This window comes from Corvus hawaiiensis, chromosome Z, assembly GCF_020740725.1.
Source record: "Corvus hawaiiensis isolate bCorHaw1 chromosome Z, bCorHaw1.pri.cur, whole genome shotgun sequence".
Lineage (NCBI taxonomy): Eukaryota > Metazoa > Chordata > Aves > Passeriformes > Corvidae > Corvus > Corvus hawaiiensis.
The window spans coordinates 55,412,098-55,439,139 of NC_063255.1; the positions used below are offsets into that span (position 1 = coordinate 55,412,098).

Here is a 27,042-nt window from a genome sequence, read left to right on the forward strand (position 1 = left end):
TTTTGTCTGCGGGAGAAACAAGTTTAATTGTTGAAGTGATACTCCCTACTATCTGCACCAATTTGCTTTCAGCTGTCATGCTGTGCAGGTCTGACTTCTCAGAGTGGGCATCTGCAATCCATGTCTTGAGAAATCTGATTTTTTGTCGAGCAAGAAGCATAAGAGATTTGAGATACAGATCATTAGAGGAGAGTTATTCAAGTCCCCTTGAATTTTGTTCTCTGGGCAAGAGATGATACTGGACTTCTCAAAACATGTACTGTAAAAAATGAGGGGTTTATTGTATTGTGTCTACCTTTCTTATGTCTCCCTGCCAAAGAACTCTATTAGCTTTTATTAGGAGATTATACTGGTGTGTTTCCTTTGTCCTGCTCCCAGAGTTTTTCTCCTTATTTCCAGACTCTTTTTCTTGTGTTTTGAAGCAAAAAAAAAAGCGACAATGTCAGTTACATTTTTGAGTGTTCTGTTGCAAAACACCGCTAACTTTTATTCAGTCAAACAGAGAAGATGAGAATAAAACTTTCTAATAATGCATCTACTAATAATAATCTGGCATTTTGTCACCTGTACAAAGTTTATTGACTATTTTTAATAATCCAGTAACTCAATAGATCCAAATCATGCAGCAGTAGATACTCCATTACCAGCTTTCATAAGGCTGTGTGAAGCTGTAGGAATTTACTAGGCCTGATTTCAATATTTTCACCAATCTAAAATAAGTGTAGCTTATGCCAGGACACAATAACAGAGTACTTGCTGTCCTAAAGTCCTTTAAATAATATGAAGACTTCTGTATGAAATCTGCTTGATAAATTTTAAGGCAATCCTAAAAGTGTAACTTTTCTTCTGTAGCAAAGCATTTTGTTGTAAAATGAAACATGAAAACAGCTGTTGGTGTTCCAGAGCTGTAGGTTTTGTGGCTGCACAGTGTCATATGTAACAATAACATCCTTCAGGGCAGGGGAGAAGAAAGTCAGCTGTTTCTTCGGGTTACTTTTTTTAACCCCATGCTAGTTCTCACTAGAGGGAGCACCTGCAAGACTTGACAAGGCTTGCTCTTGGTGGTCGCTCTTCTGGGAGATCACTTGGATAGCAATTTTTATATGTCTTTATAAATTTTCTTTTTTTCAAGGTTCATCTTTGTGTTCTGTATTTGTTTGAGCAGCTCCAGAGATTCGTGAATAGACTGAAATCCTGTAAAAGAATAGGAACAATTAATTAAATAGTGGTTACTTTCAACACATTAAAAGATGATTCTTAGTCTCTGTGAAGGTTTCTGACCCATGTTTAATACAGAGCACATTAAATCCAATATATCCCATTATTTTACTGAATAGCATGGAAATGCAATAGCCGCTTGGGTTGCAAGCTCCTTGTTATTAGGAGCTGTCTTCCAATACACAGGACAATACAGTGATTACATGATTACAGCCAGGATTGACCTCCAGCATGTGATGTGGCAGAAAGAAAACCCTGTCTTTTTAAAGAAAGGGGGGTTGTTTGCTTTTAAAACTATTTTTTTTAATTGAGCATTGGGAGTTTTTCTTTGCTTTGTTTTCTTCAAGACCAGAGTCAAAACCTCTGTATTTTCCATCAGGTGCTGATACTGGTGCTCTGCAGTTTGCCTACCAGATCACAAAGATAGTGCTGTGGATTTCCCGGAGTTGTAGTGTCTGTAAATAGACTTACCCCTCATCTGGGATGGACACTGTGTTGTTGTGCACTTCTGGGAGAATGGGAGCTCAGCTTCACCAGCTGTTTGTGCAGTGTATAAGTGTATAAAAAGGGAGAGATAGTACTGTGCAGACACAGCTTTTTTCCAAAATAGAGCTACAGAGCACCTGAGGCACCTTTTTTGAAGCACTGTACAGTCAAATACAATAAAGACTGGAGAATTGTAGAATTGCAAGCTGCTGTTACCTTGCTGATTACAATAACTTTCAAATTACAGTGTAATAGCTCTTTGTGTTTGTTCAGCATCTCACTTAGGTGTTAACTTCTCAGGAACTAAGAACTAAGCAGCTTTCTATTTTTTTCTTAAAGTGTTTATTGTAACATGGCTGCCAGTGACATGTTTTTCTTTCTGGAACAATTGTTTCATATGGATTCATTTTGTCACTGCTGCAGTCTAGTTAGTGTTCAACTGAATTGCTTCATAGTGCTTAGAATTTTACAAATTCCAGACACGTCTCTGATTTCCAAGATGCCAATCTGTGCTGAAACACAAACAGCTGCTGAGACAGTGGAGAGGCTGCCTCTGTCCCCTTCACGCTGCTCTGCATCTCGTCAGCAGCCTCCTTTCCCCCTGTTGCAGGGTCAGCCCTGCCAGAGGACTGTCAAGGGAAATCAGTCCTTGGACTTGAGTTTGAAGACAAGCACGGCCAAAGTTTGGTATAAACAGATCTCTTCTGTCCTTATTTTCCACAGGCTTATTTTCAACTTCTTTGAAGTAAAGAACTCTATCAGCACCAAAATCTATTATTCTGAAATTCCTTAGCCATGACTTTCTTTGAGAGCTATCTTGTACTCACTCAGAAGGTCTTGTAGACAGCTAAGCCTTGTCCTGTCAAGCTTCACAAAGGCTTTAACAGAGAGCTTGGTTTACTACAGCCTTGGGGCAGGGCTTATGGGTGCCTTGCAGATGATGAAGGAATTGGAGGTGAAGTAAAGAGCTGGAGTACTTGATCAGTGCAGACAACCTGGAAGATGAGAACCAGATGCTTAGGCTTCAGTTGAGAACATGTAACGTGAAATACTTGCACAGTGATTTTTAGGCATCTGTTCCTTTGGAGCGAGGACTGAGTGATTTTTTTAGATAACCTGCTACATCCACTGTGTTTCCACGATCAGCTGCAGATGGGAGGGTATTATAATAGATTAGGTTTGAGTTACACAGAACAGATTACAGTGAATGAAATCTTCTTTGTGAAGACCATGTACTTAGTGACTCAGGAGAAAGTCTTTGTAATTGCTGTGAACATCGAGAATCATCTGGTGAAACAGCTCACGATTTGTGAGATATATCACTGTGACTGTCCCCATAAGAAGCAGCTGCCAGGTATCAGCAATACCATCTGACTGTTTCCCTCTTCATTTACACAATGCATGCTCTGTGTTGGGTAGCTGCAACTTACCCAGTTGCCTCTTTCTCCAGCTACTGTTGGTGGAGAATAGGGAGTAAAGCATTGAAATCATGCAAAACCATCAAACATGATCACAGCAGCAGGATCTATGCAAGAAGGAATGACTGCTGTCTCCATATGAAAGCAATGGGTGCTCTAAAAAATCTGGAAAACAGATCGTGAAGCTGCCTTTAAATGGAAGACCATTACCTTGAAACTCTTGTGCAAAAGTCATGCTGGCTGTTTGCAAAGACAGGTGGGCTAAACCAATACACCTTTGTGTCTGTGGTTTGTGAGAGTGAGTAATTTTATTATCTTTTTGTCTTTGTTGGAAAGTGGTTTCTGCAGCAGCAGGTTACTGTAGAAATACCTTTTTAGAATAAATAGAATGAAATCCCATTCTCACATGATCTCTATTCACTTTGCACTTCCTCAAACTCTTCCCAGATCTGTCTTTTAAATCTGGCAATTCTTGCATACAGGTTTTTAAATCACTTTTCATCTGATTCAACTGCTTTTCATATTTCTGTGGTTTATCCACTTGTTCTAGTTTTAGTGAAAGAATTAGAAGCTTTTCTTCTGCTCTTTTTGCTGCTCTTTCCTTTAAATACATAGTACATTAACCTGTCTCCTGCTACCCATATGTTCAGTTGGTCTTGGTTTCTAATCCCATGTGTGACAGCACTGCATAAAACACAAGGCGAGGTCTGGTATCCCACAGAACATGTGAATCCTCTCTTCCACAATGAACCAAATAAAGTGGGAAATTTATTTTCCTGGCTGGACCAGGATAAAGATGCTTTTAAATTTTTTTTTTTTTTTAATTTATTTAAATCCAGTGATTGGGTCTCACACTGTGCAGTGTGAGACTCTGAACACAAACAACCCTTTTCAAGTTGCTTTCATAGGCCTATCTCAAGCCCAAGCGTTCCAACCAAAAAAGTGCAATGCAGTGGTGTAAACCCAGCTCAGATGCTGGCGTGAATAAATGAGGCTGAGCCCTGTAAGAGTTAGCTGCCTAACTGCAGGACAGCAAGCCAATACAGCTCTTGGAGGCAATTCCCCCTTGATGGTATGGTCAAACCTCAGCTGCCCATCTGCCCACCTTTTGGTCTTCATGTTGCACTGAGTCCTCTGGTCAACTCCAAATCAGTCAATATGGTCAAAATCCTCTGACCTTCTTTAGACCTTGCAACACAAGGGAGTCCTGTGGCTCTGCCTCCCAGGGAAGGTGTTTGCAAACCTGGCAGAATTGTGGTGTTGGAAAGCACTCTGAGTTTACAAACACCGCTGTGTGGTGCAGGTGGCTGACGGAGTGAGTCATTTCCGTGAATAACTGAGCTGCTGCCCTGTGCTTCCAGGATGGCTCCTCCACAGTGGATGGAGCCTGCCAGCTCTATCGTTCCTTGGGATGGCATGTCTTCTCAGACTGATGTGCAAAGCAGCGTTGCTGAAGACAGCTGCCAGAGCAGAATCTGCTGAGCAGAGCTGCCCTCCTGGTGCAGGCTGAAGCTCATCACCTGCATTTCTCCAGCACCCATGCTGAGAATTCCATTAGCTCCCAGGGACTGAGCTGTGCTTCCACTGAAACAACATGCAAAGGAGCACCATGCACGCCTCTGTGTACATGTATGTGTGCGCAGAAAAACAAATGCATTCCTTATTCAACTTATTTAAGAGGGCTCAGGAAGATTTAACTCTTGTTAATGCTTGTTAATTTTTTTGTCACAGCAGTCTGTCTTAGGGGGGAGTAACCACATTTATTGGTGTGTTTTCTGCAAAATAATCACAAAATCTGTTAGTGGAGGAAGGAAATTCAAATGATAGCTTTGAGATACCAGCTGAGAAGTCAGAAGTGTTTTTAATATCTTCCTGGCTGCACTAAGTGTTGGTTGCATTGAGTACAAGAGATTATCATCAGACAGAATAAATGGAGATTGAAGTCCAGGAGCGTAATAGTTCTAAGCAATTTCTGAATCTGTTTTGATCTGCAGCCTTCATCCTGATGTGAAGATATGGTGATCATGTTTTAGTTGCTTTTGAACTCTGAAGTGGAATTAACTCTACATGGCAAAGGAAGAGAAGCTTTAAAAGCTGTGAAGGAATTAATTAAAAGGCTTGGCCCTGTGCCAAGCACTAACTGCTGCTGTGGAACAGAAACATGCCATGTTGTTACTGACCACACGATGATGAGGGTTTATTTAAGTTTAAAGCATGGCACAGACAACCCCTTCCTTTTCTGAGCTTGTCAGTGAATGATACTGGATGGTGTCCCATGATGGCACCAGTGCTCACCTTGGGACAGGGAAACACCATGGGGTTACACAGACATAAAGTGGTGCCATAATCCAGGATGACTTCATTTCCCAGGAGGTCCAAAGCTCTGTGGGATCTCTGTCTTTTGAAACAAAAATCACTTGGATGAGGCTCAAGCCCTGATTTTGCTGTTGGCCCTGCTTGAGCAAGGGGTTGAACCTTATCTTGCAGATTTCCCTCCCAAAATTAATCTCTGATTATACTCTGATTATAACTCACCATTTTGCTGGCTGTGTCATAAGGCACCTGGTTTTGTGTTGGATCTCAGTTTTTGTGTGTGTGATTTGGTACCTCCTGGGATCAGAGTGACACGAGTGTTGCGTCTCACTCCCGCTCCTGGCATGACTAGAGGTCATGCCAGTGTAGTGGGATGTCATCCTGGAAAGTCTTACCAGTCTTTCCTTCACCAAGTTAAGCAGCCAGTGCCTGTCATTTTGATTTTCCTCAGACCATATCACCTGTGCTTCTGTACACATCTGTTGAGTGAGTAGCTGATCCCTGAAGTCATTTAGAATACTTGTCAACCTAAAATTATGACTACATCTTAAGTCAGTGTTATGGAGTAGTCTTGAGTCACTTGAGTAAATTGTTTAAATTACTCCAAATCTCCTCAATAGCTTCCCAGTAACCCCTAAATTCAATTTTTTCATCAGTCCTTATCTTGGAGGTTGTACCTACATGCCAAATACTATTTCTGCAGTGCATCTACTTTAGGAAAATATCTGAGGAGTGAAAAATGTTAATTTTGCATTTGAATTAACTCTGTTGGAAGAAACTACACCATCCCATTTAACACAGACAGAATTGCTGGGCATCAGCGAGTGCAAATCTCTTGCAGTTTGAAAAATTAGGTTTGTAAGGATAAAAATTGCTTGGGCTTAAAACAAAAAGAGAATGCCGAGTTGCCTTTAAGGCAGCAGTTGGACAGACATGTGGAAGCCCACACAAAGGCATTAAAGCAGGCAGCACACAAAGAAGACAAGCCAATGTGCTAGTTTAAAAACAGTCCAGTTTTTGGTGGGTGGGAACAAGCTGCTCGAAGTTTCTACTATGTCCGGCAGAGAGCCAGTCGCTGAAGGCTCTGACAATGGGCAGGTTACTAGCCCAATTAGAAAAGTTGATAACGCCTCTGTGATTACATATTTAAGAAAGGAAAAACTGCAGGTAACGCTCTTTACTTCTCCCCAGGGGTGGTGAGGTGGCTGCCAGGGCCCATCCCAACCGGGGCCTTCTTGAGGCTGGGGCCCTCTTGAGGCCAGGACCACACAGCCAGGGCCACTTGTGCGGTGCTGGCGGGGACCATGTGGCCAGTGATGAAAATACAGCGAACAATTCCCTGACATGGAGCACAGACAAGATTAACCTTTTCAGTGCAGCAAAGGTCTATAAGAACTTTTCAACTGATAGAACTTGAGAACAATAATACCTACAGACAACAATTTTGTTCCGAGTCAGAGAAAAGGGAAAAGTGAGAACATGTGAGGAGAAGAACATGGCGGCACTAAGGTAGGTGCAAAGGAAAGAGGGGGAGGAAGTGCTTCAGGTGTCAGAGCTGAGATTCTTCTGCAAGCTGTGGGGAGGACTATAATACAACAAACTATTTCCCTGTAATTCATGAGGTGCATGGGGGAATGCAGAGATCCACTCACAGCCCATGAGAAAGAGTGCCCACGCTAGAGTGAGTGGATGCTGAAAAGCTGTAATCTAGTGAGAAACTCAAACAGAGAGAGAGGACCCTTGCTTCCAGAGATAGAGAACCCTTGCTTCCAAACTAGAGCAACTTATTCTTAAAAGACTAAATCCCATGAACTAAAATGACCCGTGCTGGGCAGCTATGGGAAGACTGCTTGGCCCATGGGAGGGACTCACGTTACAGCAGGTTGGGCAGGCTGCTGTTTGTGAAAATTAGAGCTACATTAGAGAAATTCACAGAGAACTGTATCCCGCGGGAAGGACCCCACGGCACAACAGAAGAACTCCTTTCCCTGAATGAACTGAAGAAAGATTCTTAGAAAGTGAAAGACTGACCAAAACCCCATGTTTTGTCTCCTTGCGCTGCTGGTGGGAAAGAAGGAGGGGCTGGGAAGGAAAGGTGTTCAAAAGATTTATTTTAGTTCTCATTACCCTTTTTACTTTTAATTCTGTTAATACATTTTCTTTATACTGTTTAAGTTTTGAACCTGTTTTGCCTTAAAGTGTTTTTCCCCTAATCCTTAGCTCATGAAGTTTTTCTGTTAATTTCCCTTCCTCTGCTCAGCTATAGCAGAGGAAAATAAGTGGATTGTTTTTTGTGGGTTGCCTGGCAATTAGACAGCATCTAACCCTGACAGCAAGTATCACAAAAATTTTAATGTCATTGTGTTAATTTCTAACACATGCTTTGAGGAGAAACGGAGAACTGGGGAAGTAATTGACTTTTCATGAAGTTATTTAACAAATACTGAAAATGATAGCTATGAATGATGCCAGCAGTTGCCTCATGAGGTTACAGGGCCTCCATGGTTCAGACCAAAAGAGCACAATGGTCTCTAGGATGCAGATCCTGCCAACCTCAGCCAAGGTGCTGAGGAGGATGAAAGCGGCTGGGGTCAATCTTGAGGGACACACTTGACAATGACAAAATGATTATGATTTATAATATTAATTATTAATAACATTAATACTTTATATTCTAGCGTGAATGATTTCTTATTAATAATACAACAGTTCCATTTTAATTTTATTTTGAACTTTCACCCATTAGTATCCCTCCTCCATAGAGCTTACAAAAATATATGTAGCAGGAGTGAGGCCACAGATACAGATAGTTTGCCACACTCTTTGGCCCAGCAAAGATTTGAAATATTAATAAAGAAATGCTTGTGGATATTTAATAGGAGCATACTCCAGTAGTACTACAGTGAATTTCCATATGTGAAAATAGATCTATTGGCAGTTGAAATTACTTCAAGCAGTGGAATGCAGCTATTCTAACCTAAATGACCCAAAGAAATAAGAGATAAGCATCCACTCTTATGTGAATGGTCAGATTTCTGAGCAAGGCTCAATTCCCATGAAATCCTGCAGTATGTTTAAAATTCATCTGGATTTCAGTAACAGTATCAGCTTGTACATTTACAGCACAGCTGCAGACTGCAGTCAAAGAGGACTGGGCTTTAAAAATTATTTTGATTTGTCAAGTTTTATGCAGAAAATTCAGTCTGTTCCAGAAGTTAAATTTTATTTCAGTTCTATAAAAAGAGCACATAAATCTGGCAGACTTCTAAAGCAGCAATGTAAAAGGAGACAGACATTCCCCAAAGGACATTGATTTTAAGTAGATTTTATATTAACTGGAAAAAATCTCAATATTTAGTAAATAAATATTTTGTATTTTATTTTAAATATGCAATGCTAACACATCTTAGTATCTAGAAAGCTTCCTTTCTTCAAGATCCTATTTCTGGTCACAATTTTAGTAGGGTCTCATTAGCTCAGCTTTTACTTCAATTCAGTTTTCCAGTTTCTTTTCTGACATTGTTCTGGTTTTATCTTTCCTCTTACATTGGTTACATTTCTTGTCCCTTTCACATCATCTTGACCTCTATGATTTACTGCTCTCTGACTTCCTGTTTCTCCTTCTCTTTTCCCAGCTTTAATTTATTGACTACTTTAGCCCATTATTTCCTCATTCACCTGTATTCATTTTCCTTTTTCTTGATGAGAATTTTTTTCTGTTAAGGTCCCAGCCTATTTTCACTGCTGAATAGAATCCAATTTAAATCTTACTTAAAATAAGTCTTTACTGAATTGCTTTGTCATTTTAAGGGGTGGAACTATTGCCTTTGAAATACTGTTAGTGAAGGATCATTATAATTAGATTTTAATTTTTTTGCACTAACTCTGCTATTCAGTGCTTAGCTGTTTTGCATTGTTCTGAATATGGGTGCCAGATACTTTTGTTCATTGCATCCTTCCCTGGAGCTCCCTCCTCTCTGAACCTTATCAAGATTAATGTCCCACCCCAAAGGTACTTCTGAACCTGTAATAGCAAAAATACACTAGGTAAGTGATAAACCACAAAACTGTGGGCACATGAGCTTGTGCAGCCATTCTGACTAAGGTGTGCCCACAGTTAATTGATTTATATCTTTCTTCTTACAGGTGGCATTTAGTGCCTCACTTTGTCAATTAACTTGTGAGACAATACACTTTCATTTTGTGTTTTCATTATTTTATGGCATAGACCTTCATTAACTTTCTCTTAGTGTTTAGAATGGATGTTGATTAACGGGTTTGTTTTGCTGTTTCATGGCAGCCTGTCCACCACATTAAAGCAGTAAGGGTGAATTACCATAATGAAAAACCCTCCATCACCTAGCTGACAGCCTAAATAGACCAGCTTTTTGTCATCCCCTGATGATGTATAGACACTGCGGTACACCTCTGGAGTGCATAGATCAAGGAAATGCAAGTTAGCTGCCAATAAGAGAGGCAAAGGCCAGAACTTTGATCAAAAGGAGCTATTGATTTGAAAAACAAGGGGACCAGGGCTCACTGCTCCCCTAGGAAACCCAAGGCATGAGTTGCAAGACTCCACAATCAGGACACAGCGTAAGAAAGAAGGGGATTAATTGAGCAGACATAGCCTCAGTTACAAGAGAAAGAACCTGAATATTCTATACAGGGAATGCTTAAAAATAGAGGGTTTGAAGGTAGGATATTGAAGAGCCCGAGAACCAGTTTTTCGTATGGGGTTAATGCAATACACCCACATTACTGTGTAGCTGGAGGGGTGAGAGCCCTGCCTGAACCCACAGATGTGGTAAGCTTTGCAAAGACCCTCAAGTGTTTTTAAAGTGTCTCAAGACTTGATGCACCTCAAGTCTTTGTGCCTTCTCAGGTCTCATTTTCCCTTCACATAACATCATTATTGTGTGAAAAGTGGTTAAATGCATTATTGTTGTTTGGCAGATTGAATGAGGAGGAGAATGGGGACACTTGGGACTTGCATAAATGTAACTGTAATTTGTTATTTACCAGAGGACACATGCCACAGCTTACAGTGAGATCATGATTTTCCAGTTATAGAAAATGGAGTCTGAGGAACATGCAAGCAGCAGTGCAGAGAATTGTACAGAAAGTGCAAGCTTGGAATATAGATTTAAAAGTATACAGAAATAAAAGCCTCTGATGCTTATATCAAAACACTTCATTAGAGATGGAAGTATAGCTACCTGCTATATATATATTTCAAACAGCTTTATCATCCTAAGTCATTGTACGAACACTGTGTATTGGACTCCTGTACTTCTCAAAGTATTGCATTTTATGAAGGGTTGAACAACCTCACAGGTGCACACCAGGGCTTTTGATTGCATAGTATTATGTTGGACCTTTTCCCTGAGCAACAGAAATGTCCATGAGATAAACTAATACAGTTGTAACCATCTGTGGATTGCTTATTCATTTGTTCATTCATTTATTATTTTCTCAGTGTGTCTGAAAAAAATGAATATGTATTTATCAGAAGTGTGGCTTTTTTTACAGTTTATTACCTAATTCTTGTTAGTGTAATACATATTCCCATGCCAAAAGAAATTCTTATTAAGAGGTAGAATGCAAATAAAATATATATTTCATTCAGTGGGAATGCCAGCATAGCTAGGATGTTGAAGGCTGTTTTTTAAAAGATCACTGGTATTTGACACATAAATATTTACGTGGTGTAGAAATGTACTCAGAAGGTCTGAACATTAACAAAAAGCACCATAGCAGTCAGCAAGTATTCATCTATTTTTCAAGGAAAGAATAGACACAATTTGAATTAAGAACCAATCCACATTAATCCTTTGTACATGGCAGAACACAGGAGGATATATCATCTGCTGTGAGAAAGAGCAGTGACTCCATTTAAAGTTTATTTTATCCCAGATAGTATTGGGTTAAGGTTGGGCTACAAATAAAGAGGAAAGCTGTCATCACAAGTTTGCGTTTGGAAGGTTTCAACTAATTCAGTATGTGTAAATTACATAAACATGAGCATTTGTCTCCGATCACTCTGTACTCTTCTGAATGTACATAGCAATTTTAAATCCTGAAACTCGAGAACAGGAAAATGTGAAAAATTAATGATGTAGTGGCAGTCCTCTGTCAGTTCTGGCTTGCTTCTCAACCACAATGCTGGGGGCAGGTACACAGTTACAGCTTGGCATTTCCCAAGGGGAAATTCAGCAGCAAGAAAAACAAGAAAGCACTGATGAATCCTGAATCACATAAAACTACACTATGCCTTAGCTTAATGCCAATCATCCACATAAAACTGCATTATAATACTGCTGTTGAAATGCCAGTAAAATGGCAGGTCTGGCAGTGCAATTCCAGTAGCTTTTAATGGAGCTTTCCTTTAAAGTAGTTTTCCTTTTCCTCATTATTAAAAAAAAAAAAAAAAAAAAAGGGGGCTAAGGACTTTGTTTCCAGCATCATAAGATGATTACTTTGGTGTCTTCATTGTAGATTTTCTAGCTTCAGTATTGTTCTGAGATCCCCCTTTTCAGATGTGGGAAACACTAACCAGTGCACCTAATATCTGGACAAGGAAGGAAGATGAAGAGGGGGCCTCATAATGTTGTTGTGGCCCTTTATGAGTGCTCAGCCTCTTGTTTTTTCTGAGTGTGGGTTGGTTTTTTTCTTCTTCATGCAAGTAGAAGTGGACTGGTCATTTTTCCACAATTACCCTGTTTTCCTGCTTTCCCCAATTGCTTTTCTTTCCTCTGCTGCAGGCAAATACGCCAGCACAGAAGATGGGACCAAGCTCCAGTGCAGATGATGAAGAGAAGCATCACACCTAGGAAAACACTGGGGAATGAGGTCTTGGCTTTGCTAAAAGCATGTTGTCTAGGGAGTGTGTCAACCTGAATTTAAAAACATCAGGACACTCTTGCAGGATCACGTACTTTGTTCTAATGCAAATCAACCACAGTTAAAATGCCCCCACATCTTTCTCTGCCAACTTTGGATGTGTTGGCTTCAATTTCTCATCTTGGATTCCTGGGTCTCTGGGAAGTAGTCTGGAGTCCTTTGGTACCCTACAATTTTCTTCCTTTCTCTCCTGGTAATTATACACAGAAACAAAGACATCTCTGGATGCATTTTTTTTCTATAAATTATGCAGAGATACTCAGCCAGCAATTTTTCTTATCCCACCATCATATTCCTGGCTCTTCTTTATACCATATCATTTTCTTAATTTCAAAAAGGGGACGCTGGGCTTGGTACACTATTCTGGTACCAATCTCTGTGCCATACAAAGAGTGTATTTTAGCTCCCTGTTTCTCTGTGCTTCTCTTGCCCACAGCCATACTCCTGGCATTTCTGATGCTGCATCATGTAGAAGTTCATGCTAAGTAATTTACGTGCTCTATTCCCTAAACTTCTCATGGGAGACTCAGTCATGAAACATCCCTTGTTTGGAATCTAAAGCAATGTTTTTCTTCAGTCAGACTACCTTAACAACATTTCTGGTTATTCTTTATTATTGCCTCATCCTTACTTGACCTATTTTTGTGTTATCCTTAAATGTCAACTGCAGAGTTTTACATAAAAAGTGTGTAAGTGGCCTATGGAGGTAAAAACAAAACCAAAAACAAAACAACCCAAAAAAACCAACCAAACAAAAAAAACCAAACAAAAACCCAAAAACAAACAAAACCCAAAACCAAACAACAACACAAAAAACCCACAACAAACAAAAACAAAAAAGGCAAACCAAAACAAAACCAACCCCCCCCAAAAAAAACCCCAAAGAAATATGCTACTTCGAGAAGATTTCTTCTTTAATGATTGTTTTTCTGATATATCCGTTCAAACAACTGTTGATCTACGTACTCTCTTCCATAACACAGTTCAACTTTGTAATCATAGTACTTGTGCTACAAAGTGCCCCATGGAAGTCCACACATGTTAAATACATGGAATTACTTGTACCAATGAAAACTTATAATCTCACCAAACGAATAACTCAAGTTTACTCAACCAGAACTACTTTCCAAAGAAAAAGTACAGATTTTATTGAAAAAACTGGAGAGGGTAAGTAGGAGGAAATAATTACTTCAGATGAAGTGTAGACAAGCTGGAAAAGAAAAAAGTCACCAAAATTTTAAATGTGTGATGAAGAATAACACAGGAAAAAATATAGTTATTTTTCCCTGGCTTGAGATTTTTTTCTAACATGGAGAGTGTGAAAGCTCATATCTGGGACTAAAATGGACATATAAAATGAGTGTGAAATACTCTGAATCGGCTCTGCATCAATGGGCTAGCAGAAATTAAAATGAGTGTCCTAGTTTAACCCAAAATGTTGTTGTATTCCATATTCACCCGTGCCCAAAAATTGGTACTTTCATGCCCAGCGGTGCACCCAGAAATGGAACTGCAAGACTGGGAGGTTTGCCAAGGTCCCTTTAGAAGGTCAAAGCACCGGAGAAAAGCTCTCTCCGCTTTGTTTTATATTTTTAATCTTTTATTCCTCTCTCGCATCTTGTACTGCCTCAAGGCAGGTTCCACGAGTGCTTGCCTGCAGCTGCAGCCCCGCTGGGCCAGGTGGCTTCACTGCGGGCCGGGCTGCTCCAGGGCCGGGAGAGCAGGCACCGAGCCGTCCCAGCCGTGTGGCTGTGCCGTGCCTTGCCTGCCCTGCTGTCTCCGGCCACCAGGAAGGCGAAGTGCCTCCACGAGTTCCAGCCCGTGACCGACTACAGCCGCTGGAGCGTTCCAGGCTGCCTTTCCCAACGGAACTGCTGCCGTCCTACGGGATAAGCGGTGAAGGGGGGAGTAAGGCTGATTCCACCTTCCTTTTGTCTCCCCACACAAGGTTGCCCGTGGCAGCCACCCTGCCATTCTGGGTTTCCCTTTGTTCCTGAGGATTTTGTGAGATTTAGTGATTTGGTACCCTAGTAATTTTTTGCTTTTTTTCGCTGTTGCTACTTTGCTTGTTAGTAAACTGTTATTTTTTTCCACTTATTTCTGCTCGTATTCATTTTCTCCTTATTTGTGGAAATGATGGCTTAAGAGGCCTCCTAGAAACAAAGACCAGACAGGAGTAAAGGATTAAAGGAGGTAGTTATTTGAAAGACCTTCAAAGGTACACCCTGGGGACCCTGAAGCTATTCTCAAAAATGGAGCCCAAGATGGACCCCAGGTCACGAGTTCTTCACTCTTTTATAGGTTTGGTTCATTTGCATAGCAGGGTTAATTCTCCAATTAAAGCTTCAGTTTTCCCCTCAGCTTAGCCCCCCCCCCCCCCCCCCCCCGACCCCCATTAGCAGCTCTTTGGTTTATAACTTTTTGCCTAGGACACTCTAAGTATCCTTGGAAAGCAGGGCCGCAGAGGCTTTGTTATGTCTACCTAGCATGAGAGAGCAGAAATTAACAGGCTACAAGAAACCTCAGAGTCACACACCAAGCAGTACAGAATTTGAAAAATATAAAGGTTAAAACCTAAGGCATCAGAAAGGCATTGGTTGAAACTAAGGGGAGGTAACTCATTTTAGAGTGTCCACCTTTTAAAGTGTCTTAAACCAAGACAGCTTGTCACTCTTCCACATAGGTCTCCAGTGCTAGATGTATTTATGGTCAGATGTTGAACTGCCAAATTAGTTTCTGTAGTGTTCTCGTTTGCATCTCAAAATTAGCATTTCGAAATAGGATTCAATAAACCATTTATGGGAGCAGGTCATAAAATCACAGAATCACACAATGGGTTGGAAGGGACCTTAAAGATTATCTTATTCCACCCTCCCTGGGACACCTTCCACTAGACCAGGCTGGTGAAAGCCCCATCCAGTCTGGCTTTGAACAAATGGGGCATCCACAACTTCTCTAAACAACCTGTTTCAGTGCCTTAGCTTGTTTTTGTTTCTTGGGGAAAGTAACTACATTTTTTCTCAGAAATCTATATCTGCGTAAATAATACATCCATTTTCTCTTTAAAAACACGTTTTAGGTTGAAAAGTGTGAAAAAAATTAAGAAGTGCAAAAATCGGGATATTAATTTTCTTCTCCCCATCAAACACCTGCAGTACAGTGCAGCCCTTAAAGAATAACCTACTATTTTGTCTCTGGGTGTTTCCTGGCGGGGGTCAAGAGCTAAGTGGAGAAGGCATTTGCACGAAGGGATGTCCTTAGCACACCCAGTTCTGTGCAGGGCAGGGTTTGGTTCCAGCCATAGCACGGACCTGCTGCCAAAGAGCTTTACAGATACGCCCAACCAGCCCTGAACGAGGGTGCAGGCCAACAGAAGCAGCTCTTCAACATCTTGTTCTACCCTTATCATTCAGCGTGTGGCCTGGTATCTGAATCATTGCAGTTTTAAAAGTCTGATCTAAAGATGGAAAGAGTAGGTTCTTCTGAAGTGACTCATCCTGATGGTATCTGAATAGGTCACAAATATTAACTTCAGGAAACCCTTGTGCAGTTTCTGTGACCTTTAACAGACACAGAGAGGAGCCAGGAAATTATTTTTAAAATCTGATTTTACTTGTCAGGCTGAAAGGAGAGGCCTGGGGCTGATATTTCAGTGTAATTCAGCACTACGCAACACTCATCTGCATGGCTCTTACCCCTTTTTAAATAAGTATTCTATTGTGTAAAAATAGAGTTTCTTTTATTGGCATTTTGGTTCAAATGTTCCCCACTGAGTGGATTTTATTTTTAATAATATAGAAAAGGACAGATGTGAAGGAATATTTCAACTGTCAATGCCTAAAACTTGCAAGAATTTTGCTGATGGGTTTGTTGGTCCCACAGGCTTGTACCATGACTGGAGCTGTGGGAGGGCACAGGGACAGTCCTGCTAGGTTTTGTCATAGTTGTGCCAGTCCCGCTTTTCCAGCAAAAGGAGACGGTTCAGCATCTACCAAAACTGGGGCACAGGTGAAGGAGAAAGCCGTATCTCTTGGGGTGACTTTATGACGTGTATCCCATACCGCTACCCCATGCCCAGAAATTAATTTTGTGCCTTTCTATGCCTTTAAACTGAGCGTGAGAGGGGGGAGGAAAAACTGAGCAAAACTTCTTCAAAGCAGTTTGCAGCTTGTTCAAGGTCACACACAGATAGAGATGGCTCTCTGCATTCAGCTGAGGCAGGAGAGCGACAGCGGAGGGAAGCACCTGGCTTGCTCATTTTCCAGCCAGTTTTTGGCTTTCTTTTTCTCTGAAGAGAGATGGAGAGTTGAACTTTTGTTTCCTGGGACTTTGGTTTTTTTTTTCTTTTTTCCTCTGCTGGACTGTTTCAACATCAGAATACATCGGTAGGAATTTCCACCGAGGCCTTGGCCCTGGAGGTGGGCCCCACCACCCTGTCCCAGCTCCAAGGAGGGGGAGAGAGAGATCTACGGAAAGACTCTGAAATTTTCCCAGTTTTCTCTCTACAGTGAGAGGTTTCATTATTTAACATTTGTATCGTTTTTTTCCTGTGTGTTTGTTAAATAAATAGTTTTTATCTCTTTCACTTTCCTTCGAGGAAGAAGTTTCTTTTCCCGAACCTGGTGTGGGAGGGGTGGCTGTAACCTGCCTTCTCTCAGAGGATATATTTCTAGATTTGGCCAAACCGGCACACTGTAATAACTCTGAAATAAAATGTAATTAAAAATATGTCCTTTATGCACCTATTCCTTGCCCACCTTGCATACAGAGTATGGATAACCAAAATATCGAGTATACTGGGCTTTCCCATTTCTGTGCTGCATCAGAAAATAATGTTCTCAAAGGATGGGATGTACTGCACAACTCAAGTGTATTTCTGGCAGTGTGTTTAATACTGATGCAAGCCTGATGCCACAAGCCCATGAAGACAGAGGCACAGAATGGGACCACCAATCCCTTGCTGCCACAAGCAGTACAAGACACAGCCATTCATTAGGGTGGAAAGCAGCTGCCTTGTGTTTATTGAGGGAAATCAAAATTCTCCTTCTCCATCTTGTTCCCTGGACTCCTGGCAGCACACCTGGAGCTTGCCACCCCTGGGTAAAATGGAGCCATCCTGCTTGTGGTTGATGGTCACTCTGAGCCTGTGTGCAGATTCTGAACTGAAACATGATTATCTTATGGGTGAACTGATGGCAGGCACATCTCTCCTCTACCCCAAGACTTTTAGTAGAAATATTTTTCTCTTGCAGTTTGCAATCCTCTCCTGGCATGATGAAGGATGTCTTTATCAAAGGTCTGATCTTTAAGACCCTTTCCATGCACAACGATTCTATAATTTTCCACTTGACACTAATTCTTTTGATGTCCCTGGGACATTTCTCTGGCTCTGGCAGAGGAATGTGTTTAGTCAGGCTCAGTTTCATTCTTAGTGGCAACAAGCATGCCAGCATTTTCTCCAACAGAGTCTTTTTTGAAGGATATTCTTCCTGCTTTGGGGAAAATTGAGAGTATGAGTCAATCAGATTTCCTGATGGAACCTTTCTTTTTATTTTAATGCTTGATAAATTAACATTGCTCAACCACTCTGATTTGCTACATGCCAAAAGCAATTCTCCAAACCTCTACTAATTCTTTAAAGGCTTTGACATGTTCTCACTTCAGTTTTGTGTGCTGTCAGTGCTCTACCCTTATAAAATCCTCACAACCATAATACACTAAGCAAACACGCACCTGAGATTAGGACCTAGAGAAGTGTTATTTACAACCTAGGGAAAATATTACCTTTAGATGCTTACAGCATGTTTCTAGCAAAGCTGTACTGCAGATGCTTGATCTGGATAGTGTTAGGGGAACTGTTTAAAATAATAGTTTATATCTTAGGGTAATTTAAAATAATGTCTTATGTTACAGTGTAAGATGTAACCAAAAGTATGTATTCCATCACCATCTGTTAAAACCATATGGGGCAATGTTCTTTATCTCTTCCATGACACATCCCTGATAACTCCCTCCGGGAGATAACTTCTGTTAATGGGCTATCAAGCCTCACTGCATGACTCACAGAATTACATCATCCCTTTGTGAGATGCTCCGCCCAGGGGGAGGAGCCAAGCATTCCTGCCTGGATATAATTTGGGGTTTGGAACAGCACACTCAGCCCTTACCAACTGGATTCCCGGAGGACAAGAGCTACATAACCACCACTGGACCTTCCGAGGAAGAGCAGACCCTTCTACAGGATCACCACTTTGACAGAGCCATATCTATCACTTCAGGAGGACTGCAGCCACCATTTAATGAGACTGCTACCACCACCCTGACCGACAGGGTGTCAGATTGTATTCTGACTCTGTCAGTTTAACCCAGTGTTTCTGTATTATTGCCTTTATCTTAATTTTCCTATTAAATTGTAGTTCTGATTTTGAATCTCTCACTGGTTGGTTTCAAACTAGTACAAATAAGTAAATGGTTTTATAGCATTGCTTACTACCATAGTATCAAAGTCTTGAAAATAAAATCAGTATGAAATTAGCCCAGACCCTAAGTTTAACTCAAATTAAATTCAGGTGAGCCATGATTGCATAGTTCTTGACATAAATGTGTAGGAGATCAATTATTTCTTGAAGTACAAAGAAAACCAATTGTATGGTGAATCTAATGGCATTTGTAAGACATTTGAGGCTTCAAAGACAAAAAAAAATCTCTGAAATTCTATTTCAGAATATTTTTGTATTTTGCATCTTTGCCTGAAACAGGTGTTGGTAAATGTCACATATAAATCTGACAGATAATAGCAAATAATCAAAAGTCTTCAGGCAGAAGAAGGGCAACCCATTATGCATCTCCAGTACAAAACCATCTGTCAGTTTCAATAAAAGGTGAGCCTGAACCTTCATTGCCATCTGTACTGAACTTTGAAGAGTTTCCATAATTTTTGATTGTGCAGAAGTTTGTATAGTTTAGAATATTTTCATAAGTAAAAGTAAGAAGTAAACCCTGACTTGAGTCTTATATATTTTACATTAGAAAGAAATACACTCACTCTTTATTTCCCTTGAACAAAATATCCTGCATTATCTCTATTTCCCTTGAGCTCAGTCTCCACACTCCTACAAAACTGAAGGCAAATACAATCTAAGCCTTTAAATTAAAACACCACCAAAACTCATTAATCTGCTTTTTATTTCGTATCATTTTTTTTCCTTTACTTTCCCCAGCCCCCTCTCCTCTGTTTTCATAAGTAACTGCAAGTGCCACTATACAAGAACAAAATCAGAATCCAACAGCAATGTAGTGGCCATGGTGAGAACTTTGCTGCTTCAAGCCAATATTAGTGCTGGATGGATCATGGGCTAGAGCCGCACCACTAAAGCAAGGGAAATGCTCTTCCCTATTACTTCAGTGTCCTGGCTGAGCTTTTTAACAGTGCCTGTGGTGTGGTTTTTCAGCAGCCACTCATCAGTCCCACTGTGCTGATAACCTTTGCTTTCCTGGAGGTAGGAGACAATGTCATTTTTGATTTGGAAAGCCTGATGGAGGAGGAAAGCCGTGGTCCTCTCCTGACTGGATAATTGCTCTCCAGCAGGTGAGCTCTGTCTCCAAGGCAATGAGGAGGGTCTATCCTATGAAAACAAAAAACACCTGTGTCATGCTAGACATGGTCAGCATGGTCTCCTGTCTGCAGTGGGGCCAGTCTCATCCCAGCTGTCAAGGCTGACTGTTGTACCAGGGGCTCTGATACTCCCCCACACTTCATATGCATCTCTGCAATACCTCTAGTAACAGCAGCCTCTCCCTGGAGGGCTAATTTGGGCATTGGCTCCCTTAATGGTCTTGGAGATGTAAATGATATTTTGGTAGCAATTATGCAAAACCCATACAGCATAAGGATCTAGGCTGATGTTCAGAGGCAGAGGCTTTGAGGTACTTCTGTAATGTCATTATTGCAGTCCTCATTTTAAGCTCTTCCTGTGTCACTTCAAATAAAGGCAAAAATAAACACACTCAGTGACCAAGGTCAAAAACACCGTGGTGGATACAGTGGTTACAGAACATCCCCAGGTTCCTGACTGAGTGTGGGCAAAAGGAGAGCTCATGCCAAGTACAGCAACTCCTGTGCTTGGCTTTCCTTTGTTTTATATACAGCAACCCACTGTAAAGAAGTCTGAAATCCTACAAGTTTTCTTACAACTACTGCCTCTGATTGTGCTGGCTAAAACACCTGCTGAGCCAGGGGCACAAATATGCTCAATGAAACAGACATAAATATAGAAGAGAGGAAGGATATGGCAAGGATCTGAAACTGGTAGCTAAGACTGAAACTCCATTTAGATCAGTATAACCTGGAATTTAAGGGAAAATGTAGTCACTATTTACTTTTTTTTTTTTTTTAATTAAAGCCAGAGAGAGGTTTAATTACTGCAGCATGTTATCCTGGAAACGAGGTTTGCTTTATGTCTTAGTTTAACCTAAAGTGTGTATATTTTATGCCCTCAATGTGAAGTACCCTTTGACCCTGCAGCTTACCTAAAATCTGTAGCTTAAAGGTAAGAAAAATACCCAGTTAGCCATTTGGGAATGAAATCATTGTTATTTTCTCTCAATCTCTGTTTTTACATTGCTGTAAATAAGAGATTTGATGTAAAGATAATTTAAGAAATAATAATAATAATTAAAAAAAGGTGGATGTCCTGGGTGCAGAAACAAGTGGTTGGAGTTTTCAGCGCTGTCTCTTCAATACCACCTGCATCACTGCTGAGGGGGCAGTTTCAGCAGAAAAAACAAAAAAGCGCGGCCAGAAACAGAAGGTTTGGCATTGTTCCTGGGCTTGCACGAGAGGGTGTGCGAGACCAGGGGTCAGGACCCTGTTACTGCTCAACTCCAGGAGACAGCCTTGTTACACCTCAAATGCAGCCACCACTACCAGAACTGTCAGTGCAAGAGCCACCACAGCTGCTGCCACTGGAGAGCTGAAGTGGGCCTGAGTCCTGCCATGTGGCCTGAAGTCATCGTTTCAGCAGCACAACTCCTTGTTTAGACAAACTAGCTTTCAAAGTTCTGTTTTGTCCCTGCTTTCTGGGGTTTTTTCTGGGGGGGAAGGAGGCGTTGGTTTTGTTTTGGGTTTTTTCAGACTGGGGGTGGAATTTAAGATGCAAGAGCCTCCCTGATATATTGTCTTTGTTTTCCCACAGGGTGAGCATGCAAGAATGGTTGCCATTTTGCCTTTGTTTGGTGATCAAGTTGGGCACTGTCTTTCAGAAGCGTTTTTGTTTGTTCAGAGGTGAATACCCTTTTATGGATAAAACACTCTCTCTTTTTGGACACTATTTTATTAATATTGATGGATTATTGCAACTTTTCAGTAAATTTTGATTCCAGTTTAGAATCTCTCCTAGTTTTCTGTTCCTCCACTCCATTATTGGAAGGGGCAGGCATAAAAAGGGACAGCTTGAGTGGGTTTAATTTTCGAGCAGGGTTTTAAACCAGCACAGTGAAGAAGAGAAAGTTCAGGTACCCTGTCTTATCAACACACGAAATGCTAAGACAATAGTTTAGTGACTGAAGTGCACCTAAGTTTACTCTGCAACAAATTTTATATCCATATGGGCTGTGATGATGTTTTGCAGCTGTCTTATGTCTGTGTTTATCAGGATCTGCCTTATGTTCTCCTGCACAATTAAAATTTGAAAAAACACATAATCTTTGGCAGCTATGATGTACCAACAACATCCAAACACTTAATTTCAATCTCTTCTTGGTAAAACCTCTAAATATCAAAATGTGTGAGCTCTCTTCTATTGGTGGCAGCAGAAGTCACTGGTTGAAAATGAAGAGTGTAAGAGTAATTAAAATGACTATCTATTTTTCCCTTCGGTTTTGAAAAGCATCTTGTTTCTTAAAAACACAAGCAAACAAAGAACAACAACCACAACTAAACCCCCACCCCTAAAAAAAAAAAAGATAGTGTTTCAGAGGAAAATAGTTGTGTGAGAATATAAGTTCAGTAAAGCTCACTGGTGTAAATCTTGCCCTCCATAGTAAATCTCAAGACCTGAGCTTGGATTCTGGCCATGGCACCTTGACATTGCTACACAGTCTCACCTGGCTTGTCCATGTCCGTGACTGTAGACCGCAGTACATGTGGAATAGAACACCCTAATTCAGGGCAGTCTTAGATAAGTCAGAAACGAGTTTTACCTACCAAATTGCAATTTTTTGTGCACACAACCAACCTCATGCACTACAGCTTTCCTGGTATACAGCAATGCAAGAGCAATGGCCCAACTTGAGCCTGTGCTCTGCTAAGGAGCTACAAAGGACTTCAACGTATGAGGTCCGAAGCTTTATTCCTCTTAGTATCTCTGCCTATTCACCTGTCTTGCAGCTAGTTTCTTCCTGAGCAGTCACAGGTGGTTCCCCTTGGACCCTTAACAGGTAGCTGAACTGGCACAGTGATTCATGTGACCAGAATAGAAGGGTGTTGCCTTCCCATCCCTCTCCCCTGTTCTTTCCTCAGATCTGCACAGGTAGGAGAGTTGAGGAGGCTGCAAAGGAAAAAAATACACCTGAAAATGGAAACCAGTTGTGACTCAACAGACCAACAAGAAGTTTTGCTTTCACCATTACTGTTTCATGAAGGGTTGAAGACTGATAAATGCCAGTCACAGGCAGCATCCAAACCTGGGGGCTTCTGAGTCTTCATGCCACTGTCCTGGAAGCCCCCACTAGCTGTCCAGATTTGCAGCAAGCTGCTGTCAGCTTGGATAGCATCTCTAAATGTGAGCATCTGGCAGCACAGCAGCTGGCTACTTCATGTCAACTTCCATAAATATCTTCCTCATTAAGAAGGCCGGAACTATGAGCACCCTCCTCTACCCTCTGCCAGCTTGTGTCAGTGTGAAGACTTGTATGCATAATTAGGGTGATACAACACTCAATTCCTCTTTCAGAACCAGGAGACTTACCAAAGATCTAAATCCATCATTTACAGAATGTAACTTCTGCTACAAATATGTAATGTACATTTTTTGTTTGATTTTGTTTGGCTTTAGTAGAACCCACACAGGTTTAGGAGGTTCAAACAACTTTATTAATGACCTTCTCCAAAGACACTGAGCGTGTGCAGTAAGCTAGCCCTGTAATCCAGTACTCTAAATGCATCCATTTTTATTAACAGTCATAATTAACTCCTGTGTGGGAAATGTTTTCAGATTCCAAGGACTTCGTAACCTAAAAGTACTTTTCACCTGTCATTCCTCCTGTGCTAGGGTGCTTTCAGGAGGCAGAGCTGTCTCCTGGGGCCCATAACCAAGGCAGATGAGATGGTCTATTCTGCAGCTGAAGTGTTAAAGCATACACACTAATAGCTCTGAGCATCCAGGTACCAGCCATCAAAGATGCTGCTAGAAATTGGAGGAAGCTAATTGTATAAGAGGTCCCTGGTCCTGGACAAGCCACAGTAGCTGCTCCCATGAGACTGAGGTTTAGAAAGCTAGGAGGAAATAGCTATATCCAACCCTGAGCTCAGGTACCTATGGGATTGTCTTGGGGTGACTTTATGATGTGTATCCCATATCGCTGCCCCCTGCCCAGAAATTAATTTTGTGCCTTTCTATGCCTTTACACTGAGCCTGAGAGGGGGGAAGAAAAACTGAGCAAAACTTCTTCAAAGCAGTTTGCAGCTTGTTCAAGGTCACACAGACATAGTGACTTCTTTTCAGGTGTGGCAGGAAAGCGAGGAAGCACCCGGCTTGCCGTTTTTTTTTCCAGTCAGCTTTTGGCCAGTTTTTCAGCTTCTTTTCTCCGGAGAGAGACTGAGAGTTGAATTTTTTTCCTTCCCTGGAATTTCAGATTTTCTCCCTTTTCTGCTGGATTGCTTCAATATCAGAACACATCGGGAGGACTTTCAACCGAGCACAGAGGGCCTGGCCCTGGGCCAAGACCCAGCTCTGAGGAGACCAAAGGGAGGACTCTAACACTTTCCCAGGTTTTTCCTCCACAGCGAAAGATTTTACCATTTAACATTATTTTCCTTTCCCGTGTGTTTGTTAAATAAATAGTTTTATCTCCTTCACTTTCCCTCGAGGAAAATTTATTTTTCCGGAACCTGATGGGGGAGGGGTGTTTGTGCCTTCTCTCAGAGGATATATTTCTAAATTTGACCAAACCGGAAAAAAAGAAAAGCATGTCGAGCAGTTGAAAGAAGAGAAACTGGAGAAGCAGGACTAGTGGGATCAGATCCACAGTCTGGGTCTGCAGATTGAGGCTAGCAGAGATGGAGGTAGGAAGAAGAGAGTAAGAGGTAGGTGAAATCAATATGGGTCATACTGCTCTCTAGTAGGATACACATGGAAGTGCCTCTTTGTGACAGTGCCAGCGCCTCTCCTACCCTTGACAAGTGACACTGACTGACATATTCATATCCCTCTTTTGGAAGTCTCTTCAGGACAATCAAAACCAGGGCTTGCCACAGGCTGCTGGGGTCCACACTGTGCTCATACCAAGCAGAACACCACTCAAAACAGTGCTCAGTGAACAGAATGCCGTTCCCAAAACCTGAGGCTTTACAGCCTCTTGCCAAAATAATCCCTTTTCCTTTCCCCATTTTCCATCCCTCCAGCTGGGGTGCCCTCATTCTCCCAGGGTGGCCCAGAGACCTTCTCTCCCTCCTTCCCTCCCAGAAATACAGCTGGCAAATCTCCACCAGCAAAAGGGTAGCACAGCTGGGGTAGCTTCAAGCTGTGTTTCCACTTCTATCTGGTCAGAAGACCAAATAAAATTAGGCAAAATTAAATAAAATTAAATAAATTACCTTCATGCTGAAGGTCAGTGGCACTTCTCTGCAGCCCTGTATGACTAATAATTCTCTCTAAACTTGCAGAAAATTCAAGACTTTGAAGTTGCTCTGCTGTTAACAGATTTTTAACACTTTTCTAATTTCTTGGGCATGTTAAACAGATCTCATGGTAGTTTAGTCGTCACTTTCCTCAGTGAGCAGACTAACAGCAATGTAGGGATACTTGCAAGGAACTACAGCACATAAGGGGGAAAATATTCAAATTGGGCATCTAGATTTTCTCTTTTTATTATTATTACTTCTGAGAGTGCTTTTGGAAAAAAGACTCGGAACATTTCCTAACAGACTTTTCTGGTGTCACAGCTGCATTTTCAACTTTGGGAAACCAAGTTTAAGTCAGGAGCCCTCAGGATTAAAGTGACAGCATGAAATTCAGAGGAGTATGTGACATCAAGTGGAGCTGATCAATTTGTCCGTACTTAAAGTTGTTCCCTCAGTTTTATAAAGGGAAAGGTAAGCTACTGTGATGACACTCCAAAAGGTATGAGAAACCTGTGTCCTCAACTCACAAGAAACTTGGACAGTTCCATCCTCAGTTCTCTGCTTATTCAGCAGAGAGCAGGCAGGGATTTGGCTAAAAGAGAATCTGGACTTTTTTCTGGTCAAGCTGCTGACAGAGGTGTAGGTGAAAATGTATCCAAAATATAAACATTGTTCCAGGATGCTGCTCTCATTCCTGACACAGAAACTTTCTCACCAGTATGTTCCTTCCCGACCAGCCACCTCCACCATCCCTGCATGGTGTCAAAAATGAGTCCTGCCCACTGATCAAAGGACAGGGCTGAGGAAGTAGATATGCTCTTCAGAAGTGAAAAATAGCTCCTGTCCAACCCGAGTTGTTGACTGAGTTAATCAATATTTTGCATAACTCACCTATTTTTGTTTGGCTTTTGGAAATCAACACCCAAGGAAGAACTTTTATAACCAATGAAGCACAGTTCACAGTGATTATGCATACTCTAAGTTCTGCCTGCTGGGAGTAGAACAGTTTGCACTACTGATGTAGGTCATGGTGCCCTTCCTGCAGTGTCTCAGTCACTCTGTCTTCCTCATTATAACCCAGCTGCAATTTTTTTCCATCTTCTCTGAGAACCAAGGGCCATTCCTGCTGTGCAGAAACTCTGTTAAAAAACACCAAGATTAGTTTTTAGGAACTGTCTGAAACACACAGTAAATCTGCCCACACAGAATGGTTTCATTGGAGCTATTTTAACTCTGATATTGAAAGAGCCTTCCAAACCTTGCAGGAATTCACTACATAACATAAATTATGTGCAGCTGCCGTTGCAATACAGTGACCGACATTCACCTCCTAGATCAGTTACTATAAACATTTACAATACTTCAGCATGGGGAAAAAATGCCTGTACAAAAAAACCTGAAAGCTGGCCCTGTAGCTGTTTTTCCCTACTCATAGAAATTATCCACAGCACCTTCCATACTTGCAGCAGCGCTGGAAAAATCCAGAGAGGGAGCCCAATTAGCTGTGAGACTCAATTGCTCTGAGACAGATAACCTTGAAGAGTCATTGAAGCTTAAAATTTCATACTTTGGCCAATAAAATAAAGAGATGTAGGTGCCAACATTTTAAAAAGAGTTCTTGTTAGCTTACTCTTCTGTCTAGTGAAATTAGCTGGTCAAATGTTTCAGATATGTGATAGAGATTATTCCTCAAGCCACATGATGTCAACAAAAGCATGGACTTTTGGGGCAGTCAAGGGGCCATGTGTCAGGAGTGCTCAGCATCACCACAGGGCAAGAGCTCCAGCAGCATCCAGCACGGAAACCTGCAGCACCTAGGCAGGACATGGGTCAGACCTATCCTTGCGTTAACTCCAGCATGAA

The 27,042-nt window shown here is 41.4% G+C and overlaps 1 protein-coding gene across 1 annotated transcript; it reads right to left on the reverse strand.

Moving 5' to 3' along the window:
• Window positions 1-1,099: 1,099 nt before the first annotated feature.
• On the reverse strand, window positions 1,100-22,481 carry FAM81B (family with sequence similarity 81 member B). The gene is given in 8 exon segments (XM_048292407.1): window positions 1,100-1,196; window positions 3,531-3,612; window positions 3,615-3,723; window positions 5,831-5,963; window positions 6,617-6,774; window positions 13,993-14,220; window positions 19,739-19,963; window positions 22,443-22,481. Coding segments are annotated over 8 exon segments (1,071 nt in total).
• Between the last annotated feature and the right edge of the window lie 4,561 nt (window positions 22,482-27,042).